General features: G+C 38.5%; 2 protein-coding genes across 10 annotated transcripts in view; one reads left to right on the top strand and one right to left on the bottom strand.

Annotated features, from left to right (window-relative positions):
• The window catches only part of rps16 (ribosomal protein S16), a 1145183-nt gene that overhangs the window by 400464 nt on the left and 731248 nt on the right, over window positions 1-13471 (bottom strand). The gene's annotated exons all lie outside the window — the stretch shown is intronic.
• nav3 (neuron navigator 3) overlaps window positions 1-13471 on the top strand; it is a 357961-nt gene that overhangs the window by 312304 nt on the left and 32186 nt on the right. For 5 of the 9 annotated variants that reach the window (XM_022671501.2, XM_022671500.2, XM_022671496.2 and 2 more), the window contains 9 exons: window positions 1874-2299; window positions 3831-3872; window positions 6085-6236; window positions 6937-7125; window positions 7491-7543; window positions 7940-7960; window positions 9560-9583; window positions 10606-10629; window positions 11242-11319. In XM_022671501.2, coding sequence (XP_022527222.2) covers window positions 1874-2299; window positions 3831-3872; window positions 6085-6236; window positions 6937-7125; window positions 7491-7543; window positions 7940-7960; window positions 9560-9583; window positions 10606-10629; window positions 11242-11319 — 1009 coding nt within the window. The remainder of the gene's footprint in view (window positions 1-1873; window positions 2300-3830; window positions 3873-6084; window positions 6237-6936; window positions 7126-7490; window positions 7544-7939; window positions 7961-9559; window positions 9584-10605; window positions 10630-11241; window positions 11320-13471) is intronic. The other 4 variants (XM_049473912.1, XM_022671497.2, XM_022671498.2 and 1 more) reach the window with 4 other exon arrangements.

Raw genomic sequence — 13471 nt, 5'->3', positions numbered from 1 at the left:
GTGGTGTAGTTTAGTTGTTGCTTTGCTGTTGGTGTTAATGTGTGGTTGCAATGGTGATGCTAGGTTGTTGCTAAGAAGCTGCTATGATGTTGCTAAGGTGTTCTTAATTTGTTACTGAGTGGTTGCTATTAGAGAGAGAGAGAGAGAGAGAGAGAGAGGTTAGAGAAAGAGAAAGACAGGGAGACAAAGAAGGAGAGAAAGAGAGAGAGACACATTTTTCACAGTCTGGTGGATTCACTGAATGGTTTGACCATTGGGTCAAGAAATGTGTGTGTGTTGTTCCAAATGGTGAGGAGATGGAGTGATGGATAGAATAGTTTATTATATCTGTCACATCCCCCATCTCTCTCTCTCTCTCTCTCTCTCTCTCTCTGCTGTGGTAATGCAGAGGCTAATGCTGCCTCCCAGTGGTCACATCATGCCACTGCAGGTCATTAGTCATTCAGATCAGGTGTGTGTGGATGTGATAGTGTGTGTGTGTGTGTGTGTGCGTGTGTATGAGAGTGATCAAGTCTGACAGAACCGGAGGGTTTGGGGTCCGCTGGGCTGTGTCTCGTTAGTCAGCGCTGGTCGAGTGTGTGTTTGCATTCAGCTCCAGATGTGCAGCAGAAGGTGGGGGAAACCATCTCAACTACACCCCCAGCCCCCCCAAACCACCACACACCATCGCTACACACCCCACCCCCCTACTCCACACCACAGTGCCTGATTCATGCTCCATATGCAGCCCTGGGTGCTTTACGCTTTTATGTTGGATGGGTGGTGCTAAACTATTGTAGGGTAAATGGGCGGGGTTAAACTATTTTAGGGTAAATGGGTGGGGTTAAACTATTGTAAGGTACATGGGTGTGGTTTAACTATTGTAGGGTACATGGGTGGGGTTAAACTATTGTAGGGTACATGGGTGTGGTTTAACTAGTGTAGGGTACATGGGTGGGGTTAAACTATTGTAGGGTACATGGGTAGGGTAAAAATATTGTACGGTACATGGGTGGGGTTAAACTAGTGTAGGGTAAATGGGTGTGGTTAAACTGATGTAGGCTTTCACAGACACACAGTTAAAGAGGATTCCACATCCCAACAGTTCGTAAGGTTTTGCTATTGTGTTCCTAGTGTTTTCCATGCTGCTAGCTTGTTGCCATTGCTATAGTGGTTGCTATAGTGTTGATAAATCATTGCAATGGTAAGTGGTTGCTTTGGTATTTAAATTGTTTACCGTGGTGGTGCTACAGTGTGTCAATATGATTGCCTGAATTTCAGGCAGTATGATGTTGCTTAGTGATTGCTGTGGTCTTGCTAGGCAGTTGATTTAGTGTAGCTGGGGTGTTGCTAGTTGGTTGCTAGGTGATTGCTATGGTGTACTAGCTGGTCTCCATGGTGCTACTAACTATCATTGTGCTGCTAAGTGGCTGCTAAGGGTTGGTATTGTTTTGATAATTGGTTACTGACTGGTTGCTGTGGTGTTATATGTGGCTGCTTGGTATTCAGGCAGTTGCTGTTGTGTTAAAAGGCTGTTGCTATGGTGTTGCTATGGTATCCTGAGTAGTTGCAATAGTGTTGATATGTGGTTGCTTTCTGGTTGCTATGGTATTCTAAGGTGATTGTAATATAATTTCAATGTATGGTAACTAGTTGGTTGCTGTGGTGTTGCTAGATGTTTGCTGTGGTTTCCAAGGTTGATCATATGGTGTTGCTTCAGTGTGACAAGATGATTGCTGTGGTAAAGAGAGGGATGTTGCTTAGTGTTCGCTAGGATGTTGTTAGATGGTTGGTATGGCATTGCAGGTGGTTGATGTGGTACCCTTTGTTGATAGCTTAGTGCTACAAATGTATTTGTATGTTTATTTGTGTTCTTTCTCTCTCTTTTTCTCAGGTTGTTTGGTAGTAAAGCGAGCAGTAAGCCGAGTTCTCCAGGAACGCCGGACTCTGGGAAGTGCCCGTCTGTTCTGGGCAGTCCTCACGGCACGCTCGCCCGCCAGCCCAGCCTAGACTCGCCCTCCTCGGGCACGGGCAGCATGGGCAGCAGTACGGGGGTACACAGTGGGGGGCGGACACCGGAGCCCGGCATGGACTCTCCCGCCTCTAGCCCCGCCTCCGCCCTTTCCCTACCATCAAACGCCCGGCCCTGGCCCCCCACCCTCAGCAGCTCCTCGGCCGGCAGCAAAGAGACGCTGAGCTGCCAGAGTCTGACCAGCCTCCACACTAGCTCCGAGTCCATTGACCTGCCACTGCCACACCACCACCACCACGCCCCCAAGGTCACCCGCACTGGCAGTGTCAAGTCCACTCTCTCAGAGGGGTGAGCCACACCTACACCCAAAACACCATCAGCATGCCTGCATGCGGGGGTCCAATAAGTTAAATATTCCTTTAAATGTATTCATGTGCTTAAAGGGGAACTCCACTCACTCTGAATCACTCGGTTCACACCATGACGAGTTTTGTAGATAATTAGTGTATTATGGTCTCTTGGTCAGTTTAACATTCAACACTATACTTTTCTGACCCTGATAGCAAAGAACATTGAATGAACATTATTTTTTGGTTTCATTACATCCTAAAAGCGTGATGAGGAAAAAAACAAGCTTAAAACAGCCTATTATTTATGCAACACTGCATAATAGGAATTGGTTAGTGTTAAAATTCTGACACTAATCAGCTTTCATTTAAAGTGGTTTTGAATGGTTGAGGCTCTAAATCTACACTTGCATTGCTTTTTAAAGTAAAGGTGTTTCATTCAAATATCATTACACAGCTCTAGAAAAAAAATGAGAGACTAATTAAAATGATAAGTTTCTTTGATTTTTACCTAATTGAAAACCTGATGGATGATTACAAGCCATCAAACCAAACTGAACTGCTTGAATTTTTGTACCAAGAGTAAAGGCATAAAGTTATTCAAAAGCAGTGTGTCAAACTGGTGGAGGAGAGCATGCCAAGATGCATAAAAACTGTGAATAAAAACCAGGGTTATTCCACTAAATAATAAAGATTTCTGAACCCCTAAAACTTTATGATTATATGAACTAGTTTTCTTTGCATTATTTGAGTTTTTTTGTTATTTCAGTCATTTCCCATTTTCTGCAAATAAATGCTCTAAATGACAATATTTTTATTTGGAATTTGGGAGAAATGTTGTCTGTAGTTTATATAATAAAACAACATTGTTTATTTACTTAAACATAAATCTATAAATAGCAAAATCAGAGAAACTGATTCAGAAACTGAAGTGATCTCTTCATTTTTCTCCAAAGCTGTATAAACATAAATGGCATTTATACAAAACCATACCATTGATTCAGTGTTGAATCAATATAAAATCAGTGTGCACAAATAAACCAATTCTAATGTTGGAGATCAATGTCCTTTTGCTATCTGGGGACTGTTTGAGGTTAAATTGATTAACAGAAAATACAGAGGGAAATGAGGTTTTATCTATTTTTTCTTTTTTTATTTCTGCCCCTCAAAAACAGATGTTTTTTGTGTCTCATAACAAAAGTAGGTTGGATTATTCCATCAGATATTTGCTGTAAGATGCAAAATGGAAAAAAATCTAATTGTGAGGGGTAGAAATGAAAAACTAGAACATTAGCAAAATTAAATGAAAACCCTTTTTTAACATTTAGGTAACTAAATGGTTTTACACACAAAAAAATGTTTTTGCATTTTGCCTCATTTAACGTTTAGACGATTAAACTGATAAATGTTACTCTGACCTCTGAGAATCTGAATTATGAAAGATAATAACTGTGATGTTTAATCTCTGCAAGTGTGCGTGTGTGTGTGTGTGTGTGTATTACTCACTGTGTTGTGTTTTCTCTGTTTATCAGCATGACTCTTGACAGAAACACTCTGCCCAAGAAGGGATTAAGGTACTAATCTAGTCTGATCTGAAACCTCTGTTAATCTGTGTGCTGTTGTATGTTACTCACTTCCCCTCATTCTGAGCAGGATTATTATGTGAAAGTGTGTGTCATTTCTGAAATGTTGTATTACTAATGTTTTAAGTGTAAATACATTTTAGCCTTTAGCACTATAGCTATGAGGCTAATGCAGCTAACAAGCAGTACAAGAGTATATTCAACTAATGGAAGCTAACAGATAATGGAAGCTTGTTCACCACTAATTAAAGTTAGCACTGGAGCTATAAGGCTAATGTAGCTAAAAACCCTAGTAAGCTTTATAATGAAAGCATATGTTAAGCTAAAAAATGGAAGCTAAAGAATAGTGAAAGCTTATTTCCAAGCAGTTACCACTAGAGCTATGAGGAGAACATAGTAATTGCAGCTTATGCATAGCTAAGTAATGGAAATTGAAGCTCATACCCTACTAACAGCCCTTTCCCACCAACGTTTGCACACTTTATATTGAACAATTCTGCGCATTTCAACAAAAATATGTTCTTTAACCTGAACCATATTTAACAACCAGCTGGAACCAAAGATTAGTACATTCTTCCATTTTGTAACACTTTCTGTTGATGATGTATTCTATATCGTATTCCACTAAAACTGGTGCAAGCGTGGACTGGTTCACTAAAAATAACCAACGTTCTAGTACGACTGAACAGAATTCCTTTAATTTTCCCAAAAATCATCAGTGCGCCTTATAATCCCGGTGCCTTACTGTATGTATGCATTTTACCAGTCAGAATGTAAGGAGCAGTAAAGTCACTCTGAATTCTTTATAAAGGAGTTTCAGTGAAGTAGCTGGAGCAGTATTAGCATTAGCCGCTAATATTAGCATTAATCACAGTGCTAGCTCTTTCATTGTTCAGAGAGGAGTATTATCAGACTGTAGTTTGTGAGTTTACTGTGTTAAAACAAGCTATGTGGGACAAACCGCTATCTGATAGCAGGCAGTGCCTTCAGACAGAATTTACTAGTGCTAAGCGCTGCTAAGAGTGGCTAGCACTGCTGCTAACCAGTTGATGAAAATACCATGTTGATGAAAATATTGCTATTCTAAGCTTACTGTAAATAAACAGAAGCACTTTACTCACCCAAATAAACAGTTTTTAGGAGAGAAATTAGTGTAGATTAACATCCAGCGCTTTTAACTTTGAAATAAATTGTTTTGTTTTGTTTACTTAAGCGCCACAGTAGTTTGTGGGAATGAAGTGAATCAGCAGAGCTTCCTGTAAAGCTGCAGCTACTGTTAGACAGTGGTACATTTTGTCATATTAAAAATGGATTTTAAAGTAGTTTTTTGTATGCATGGCACATTCACCCACACACACACACACACACACACACTCTCTCTCTCTCACACACACTCTCACACCTACACACAGCAGGCAATTACACACTGTTCGTGATGAATGGAATGATCAACCGCAATCAGAGAGAGAACGAAAGCTTTAGAAGTGGCAGCGCCAGTGTGTATGTGTGTGTGTGTGTGCGTGTGTGTGTGTTAGCGTTGCGTTGGTCAGCAGTGTTGGTGATGAAGGTGAACTCTATTAGCCGCTCGGGGGGATTATAGTGAATTGCGTTTTAAGGTTTGAGATAAGCCTCCGCAGCATTACAGGTCTGTACATCAGAGAATACATTACAGAGTTTTAACATCTAACCATATTCAAACAACCAATCAGACGTCTGCAGATGCACCCACAGCTTTTTATTCTTTTACATTTCAATTAATAATTTGTTTGCAGAAATGTCTAAATTGTCTCAGGCCTGTAAGAATTACACATTACTGTAAGGTACATAGTGGATAAGTCACAGTGTATACTGATTAATTCATGATAAATACTAATAATAATGTGTAGTTGTTACTAAATCATTTTAATAATACAAAGTAGACAAATGATTGATTATGGAAAGTAAATCATTAATAGTACATACTGAATAATTTGTAGTGGGTAGTAAATAATTAATAGTGGAAACTGACAGAAGACTTTGAGTAATACTTAGCAGGCCCTGAATATGTTCTAAATAATTTGTAGTGGGTGCCGAATAATTTATAATAGATACAAGAAAATGAATAATGGATGCTGAACACAATTTATAGTATTATATTATTTTTGTTGTTTATGATATATTATTATTTGTTATTTTCTAAAACTGAATGGTCTCTCTCTGTCAGACACCCTCCCTCCTCCAGACAGACATCCCATGATGAAGGGAAGGAGTGGCTGCGCTCTCACTCCACTGGAGGACTGCAGGATACAGGAAGCCCACTCTCTCCCCCAGGATCTACAGGAACCAGTGCAGGAAAATACCACTACTCTAACCTGTGTACGTTCACCAAGCACCACTATAACTAAACACCACAAAATACCACTACTCTAACCTGTGTACATTCACTAAATAACACTATAACTAAACACCACAAAATACCACTACTCCAACCTGTGTTCGTTCACTAAACACCACTATAACTAAACACCACAAAATTACGCCACCCTAACCTGTGTACGTTCACTAAATAACACTGTTACTAAACACCACAAAATACCACTACTCTAACCTGTGTACATTCACTAAACACCACTATAACTAAACACCACAAAATACCACTACTCTAACCTGTGTACATTCACCAAATAACTAAACACCACAAAATCACACCACCCTAACCTGTGTACGTTCACTAAATAACACTGTAACTAAACACCACAAAATACCACTATTCTAACCTGTGTACATTCACCAAATAATGCTATAAGTAAACAACACTGTAGCTAAACACCATAAAGATTCCACTTATCTAATCTGTGTACATTCTCTAAACACAACTATAACTAAAGACCTCTATAATAATGCTGCTTCTATAATCTGTGTATGCTGAGTGAATCCCACCACTTTAACTTTCATTCTAAACTACTATAAACTACTACATAAAATACCACTGCAGTCTTTGTTTCCATATTATCTCTTCAACTCTGCAGAATTGCTACTAATGTGTATGTGTGTGTGTGTGTGTTTTACCCTCCAGTGAGCCCCACCAGTATGTCGCAGTTTCCTTTGTGCAGTGGCAGTATGAGCAGGTCGAACAGTATTCCAGAGCAGGACCGGTTTGAGCTGTTTGCTGACGGGCGGGCGCTGGGCGGCAGTGCCACCTCACTAGAGGAGCGACCGCGGGCCATGAGCCGGTCTGGATCATTCCGGGACAGTACTGATGAAGGTACATCCCAATCAGTGGTATTCCACACCTATACAAACTTTGAATTCTGCACAAAGCACACAGCCCACAGGACACTGCCCTCAGGACACAGCCCACAGGACACTGTTGGTGCTCTATTCTCAGTGCAGCAGTGACACTGAGGTGTTTAAGAACTCCAGCAGCACTGCTGTGTCTAATCTAGTTTTAGGTTATGGAACATAACACTCGTTCCTGTCCTGTGACATGTGAAGTATTATTTCAGCTGTGTGTTATGTATGTTTAATGTGATTTACTCTTGCTGTAACATTATTTATTAATATTTTGAAAAAACGATATGCTTATTTGCAGTTACTTATTAATATTTTGCTTTATGTCTCCCTCTGTAGTTCATGGATCGTCTTTGTCTCTGGTCTCCAGCACCTCCTCCCTGTACTCTGCGGTGAGTATTATTCAGAATATCAGAACTACAGCATGAATAAGTTCAGTATAAATTGCTGTAATAATATTAGATTTTGAGGATTAGATTTTATTTTAGACTTCAGTGACCCTCGAGTTTCACTTTAGCGCTGTAATTCCCTTTTGGTGTTTTCAGTGTGTGGACGTTTCTAGATAACTCATTAAAACACATTTTTAAATTATTTTATTTTATTTATAGCTTGCAATTTGATTAACTAAAACAAAAAGTTTGAGCATGAGAAACTAGATATAAGAACAATGATAAAAAGAAGAAAAAGAAGAAAAAAATGTTGCAATATTACATGGTTTAATAATATTAATATCCAGTGTGAAGTTTATTAGAGAGTAAAGTTCAATTTGCCTAAACTCTTACTTACAGGTGCTCTGCTATCTGGGCAAGGTAAAGGGCATTAATACCAGCAGCTCTCTGTGTTTAAACACCTGTCTGTTTACCTGTACAACTGTTAACGAGCGGGTACTCTCACTGTCCAATCACTGATCAGCATATATCAGATACTAACAGGTGGAAGAGGTTTATATTAAAGGAGAAGTTCAGTGATTTACTGATCTCAGTCAGTCAATCAGTCGAGTCATGTTGATTATCTGATATAAGCTCCTTTACAGCAGGAGATGCTAAGCTAACAATGCTAATAATGCTTACTGGGCCTAAACTGTCTCATCTCCCATCTCAACAACACCCTGCATAACCACACCATAACAACAATCAAGCGATATTTTAGCAACACCTTAACATCTGCCTAGCAACATACAGGCAATTACAAAACACCACAGTGACAACAAAAAAGACCCTAGCAACCACCTGATATTTTCTGACAACTGTCTTCCAGCATCCTAGATACAATATACAACCATTCTAATAAACGCATTTCTCACAGCTACTTTAATTCGCATTCAGTTTACACATCTTACTACAGACTAGAAAAGAAGTACTGCCAATAAAATAGGCCAATAAAATAGGACAGAAAAAATATATAAACCTGGACCTATTGACACCAAACATCCGGACCTGATCCTTCTTATTTGTAAATGCAACCAAATTCTCACAGCAATGCACCAGAATGTAGTAAAAAGTCTTCTCTGTACAGCAGAGACAGTTACTCCAACATCAGTAAAACAGTGGATTAGCATGTGTTCCAATACTTTTGATCATGTAGTGTACCAGACATGTTTTGGCTGATTGACTGAATCTAGTGTCAGGAATCAACAGTGTTCATTGATTTTTCACCCAACTTCTCCTTTAAACTGGTGATGGACGTCCTCCGGAACAGTATTATAATCTGACGTGTTAGTCTGATTTGTGTTAATCTGACCTGCTATAATCTGACACGAACATGGGTTAAGATGATCTGTGGTAGTATGACATGGGTTAGTCTGACCCAGGTTTGTCTGAACTGTAATAATCTGACCTGTGGTAATAGGACATGGGTTAATTTGACCCAGGTTTGTCTGCAATAATCTGACATGGACAAGGGTTAATCTGACCTGTGGTAATATGACATGGGTTAATCTGACCCAAGTTTGTCTGACGTCTGTTAATTTGACTTGAGTTAATTTTATCTGTGATAATCTGACCTTGGATTTACTTACTCTGGACTTGGTTTATGCAACCTTTGTTATTTTGCTCTGTGTTAATGTTACATGGACATGGGTTAATCTGATCTGTGGTAAAAAGATGTGGTTTAATCTAAACCAAGTTTTTCTGACCCGAGTTAATCTGACCCGTAATAACCTGACCTATGATAATCTGACCTGAGTTAATCTGACCTGTGATTATCTGACCTGTGTTATTCTGCTCTGTGTTAATGTAACATGGACATGGGTTAATCTGATCTGTGGGATTGTATTGTGTTAATGTGTGTGGAGTCTCAGTGTTGGGTCTGAATGGAAGCGGGTGTGTAGGTCTGGGTGATGGGGGTGATTGGATTTGAGATTAATCTATATTTGTCTGATTATTCTGATGTGTCATTTCCCCCTCCAGACTGAGGAGAAGGCCCACTCTGAGGTACGCCCCCTGCTGGTATCTCTGTGTGCGTGTGTGTGTGTGTGTGTGTTGAATACTAATCCAGATGGAGATCAGACGGTGACATGACCGTCATGTAGATCAGTTGGATTAAAGCCAGGCAACAGAAACAGTTCAACTCTATGTTGCATTGCTTTCATTTAAACGGCCTCCTACTAAATGCACCAACAGTCATCTTCAGATCTTATTAACCTTTTACTAACACCTTTATTAATGCTTTATTATAATATTATTACTTATACACTCATTGACAAAAAAAACTTCCTGAAATCCTAGGCATGCCTTTGCCACAAGAGGACATAAAAAGTTTCTACTGCTGCTGTATAAAAAGGCTCTCATAGGCTTCTTTTAGGTAGTGTACCTCCTAATGAGAGATTACTGGCTGCTAGACATGCCTCTACATCGCTCTTAAAGACATTTTAGACTAGACTTATATTGCTTTTAGTGATGAATCAAGGATCTGATGTCAGGTTTAATATGTTGCCTCTCATGGCTTCTGGAAATTATCAGCAGAACCGTGTTCATCCACACACAGCAAGGATTTTCCAGGAATGCCTTCACCAGATTACAACACTTCATAGGTCTGCCCGGTTGCCAGATTTAACACCAATTCAGAAAAGGTTTACTACAACCTTCTTTATATTGTACAGTTTTCCCCAATAGACTAAATAAAAATGATATAATCACTCTAATATACAGTTCATCACATCAATTAATTTTTTGGGGTGTTATTATTTTTGTCAACGAGTGTATACACACACATATTACTAATATACATACATGTTACTAATATCAGCATTTTTAGCATATAAAGCTATTAAGATGTACTGTGTATTCTTGACTAATGAGTTCCAATACATTTTTCATGTAATAATAAATATAATATAATAATCTGCATTTTTTCAGTTGATGAATGTGTTGCATTGTTGTCATGATAACTTTTTTTCACATCAGCGTGCAACATAGAGTTAATTGTTTATTGTACTCTTTTCTTTTCAATCAAGGGACAAACAGTCCGAAATACTACGGTACGGTTTTCTGTTTACACTCAGAGCAATAATATAATAGCATAGCATTTTACGATGTGTTTTAATTATGTTAGCATTTACAGTGATTGAGTGTTTGATACAGCTTGGTATAATGTATCAAACATGTGTTACAACTTAATTTCATATTCAGTTTAGCAAAAGATTTGTACCAAAATAGTAGAATTTTGGTGCAGTGATGCATTAAAATACATAATTTCAGGCCCTGTTTTTGTCAGCTACATTTTTTATATTTATTTTGAATGTTTTTGAATTTCATACAGTGGAATTCAATATTTTTTTGATCAAAATAAACATATTTTGCATTATAATCAAAATACATTGTATAAAAGCCCATTTTTGATATCAGGGTTTTGATGTATTTTGAATTAATAAATGAATTAAATTTTCATTCTAAATTTTATTCATTTTTTGTAGCCTTGCAGATTAGACTATATATATTTCATGTAATTGCTTTAAAATCTAAATACATTGTATGTAAATAAGTTGATGTTTTGTAATCAAAGTTTTTGTATTTATTTGGAATTTGAATTCATTATTTTTAATAGAATCAAGATCTTTTTAATCAATATCTGTATCTCTCTTTTTTAACAGCAAATCAGAAAGCTGCGGCGGGAGCTGGACGCCTCCCAGGAAAAGGTCGCCACCCTGACGTCCCAACTGGCAGCCAATGTGAGTGTGGCTCTGATACGAGTGTCTTAATGAATGGAATACATGTATTACCTGTTTTTAAATATATATATATATATAATAAATTAAATAAGTTAAATAAGATGTTTACATACTGGGAACTTTGAGAGCTGTAGAGACTCTTACAGGAACCTCAGATAATCTGCCTGTTCACTATCTATTATATTTACCATATTTTTCGCACTATAAGGCACACCATATTATAAGGCACAGTATCAATAAACGTCTATTATCTGGTCTAATTTCATACACAAGGAGCACCAGATTATAAGGTGCATTTTAAGGCGACAGTAGTAAGGAACAGGGGTGTAGCCATGTTTTCCTCCTAATTCAGCTGGTCTCACCGCTGGGTGGCGAGACCTGTAAATCTAAGCTAACTAAACAAAAATTCTTAAAAAAACATTTCATATGGGTCAGACAAGGCTGGAGCGTTAGCATTAGAGGCTGTGTGTAACCACTTATGCCGTCTAACTGCTCACCGACAGAGCTACACTGAGGAACACTGTGTTCCGGTAAACCAGGGCAATATGAGCTAGTGGTTGTCCCATGTAGCTTGTTTTAACATGGTTAACATGCAGACTACAGTCTGATAATACTCACCTCTGAATAGCCAAATGGTTATTGCGGTTTTAGCAGGTAATGCTAATTCTGCTCCAGCAGTGCTAGCCGGGATTAACAGCAGACAACAGGCCAATAATACTTACCTCTGAATGGCCGAATGGTTAGCACGGTTAACGGGTAATGCTAATGCTGCTCCAGCAGTGCTAGCTGGAGTTAGCATCAGACTACAGGCTGATAATACTCACCTCTGAATGGCCAAAGGCTAGTGCTTATTGAGTAATGCTAAAGCTGCTCCAGCAGTGCTAGCTGAAGTTAGCAGCAGACTACAGGCCGATAATACTCACCTCTGAATCGCCAAAGGCTTAGCAGTGCTAGCTGGGGTTAGCATCAGACTACAGGCTGATAATACTCAACTCTGAGCGGCCGAATGGCTAGCGCTTAGCAGCTAATGCTAATACTGCTAGAGAACTAAACTGAAACTACTGTATAATGCTGCACTTCAGCAGAGTGGCTTTCCTGCACCTTTAAAATCTGACTGGTAAAATTCATACATAATCTGATTAAAAGGCGCACTAAAGATTTTTGGCAAAATTAAACGATATTACGTTTACCTTTATAGTGCGAGAAATTCGGAATTCATCAGATCAGTAACAGGAACTAATCTAAATTGTGCATGTTTGAAAATATCTTATGATAAGAAAGGTAAATAGTACACATTGCTTTCTGAATATTTATGAAATCATCATGAATAATTGTAAATTAATTAGTCTAATACTGCAAGAAAATAAATGTAAAGAAAAGTAAATTTACTGTTCCATAACTTTAAAAATGACTCTTTTTTAAAACTTTAAACAGTGTAGAGAAGGAGACACACAGATAATAAAGTTAAGTGAGAGAGAGACAGGTAAAGGCGGGTCCGGGATGTGTCTGATCCTGACTGTCTCCGGGTGATGATGATGAGAGCTGTGATGAAGGGCGAGCGCTGGGCTGACGGACAGCTGGGTGAAGCGTATGATGGGGCGAGACAGTCTGTCTGTCTGATATTAGACTCTCCAGAGCAGGAATCAGATCAGAACACAGGACAGGCGGTTCTGACAGGGGATTCTGACAGGGAGTTCTGCTGCTCTGAGGAAGACTTTCTGGTACTAATTCCATATTACAGTCACATACAGCACATGTGCGGGATGAATCCAGATGAATTACATGAAATACATCCGCTACATTCATCAAAATTATTGCAATTATCCAACTACAGCATCCTGGCACAAACAGAACATTTTAAAAGAATTTTTAAAAAGATTCCAGTAAGGTTAGCCTGTAACATTACAGAAATAATGTGTCAGAGATTCTAAAACTTGTGACTTAATTATGGTTTGCATTACAATGTTATTAGAAAGTTTTTCCCCGAACGTTTCTAGCTAGATGAACACTAACATTATGGAAACGTTGCAAGGAACATTCCCAAAAATAAAAATTAAAACATTGACACAAGTGATGTGGCACTGATGTTACCAGAATTTTTTAAAACATAAAATAAAGAAAATAAATCTAACAACATCCAGAAAACAGTCAA

Source organism: Astyanax mexicanus, chromosome 2 (genome assembly GCF_023375975.1).
Source record: "Astyanax mexicanus isolate ESR-SI-001 chromosome 2, AstMex3_surface, whole genome shotgun sequence".
Classification (NCBI taxonomy): Eukaryota; Metazoa; Chordata; class Actinopteri; order Characiformes; family Acestrorhamphidae; genus Astyanax; species Astyanax mexicanus.
Note: the sequence above shows the minus strand (reverse complement) of the source record. Positions and strands in the feature narration are given on the sequence as shown.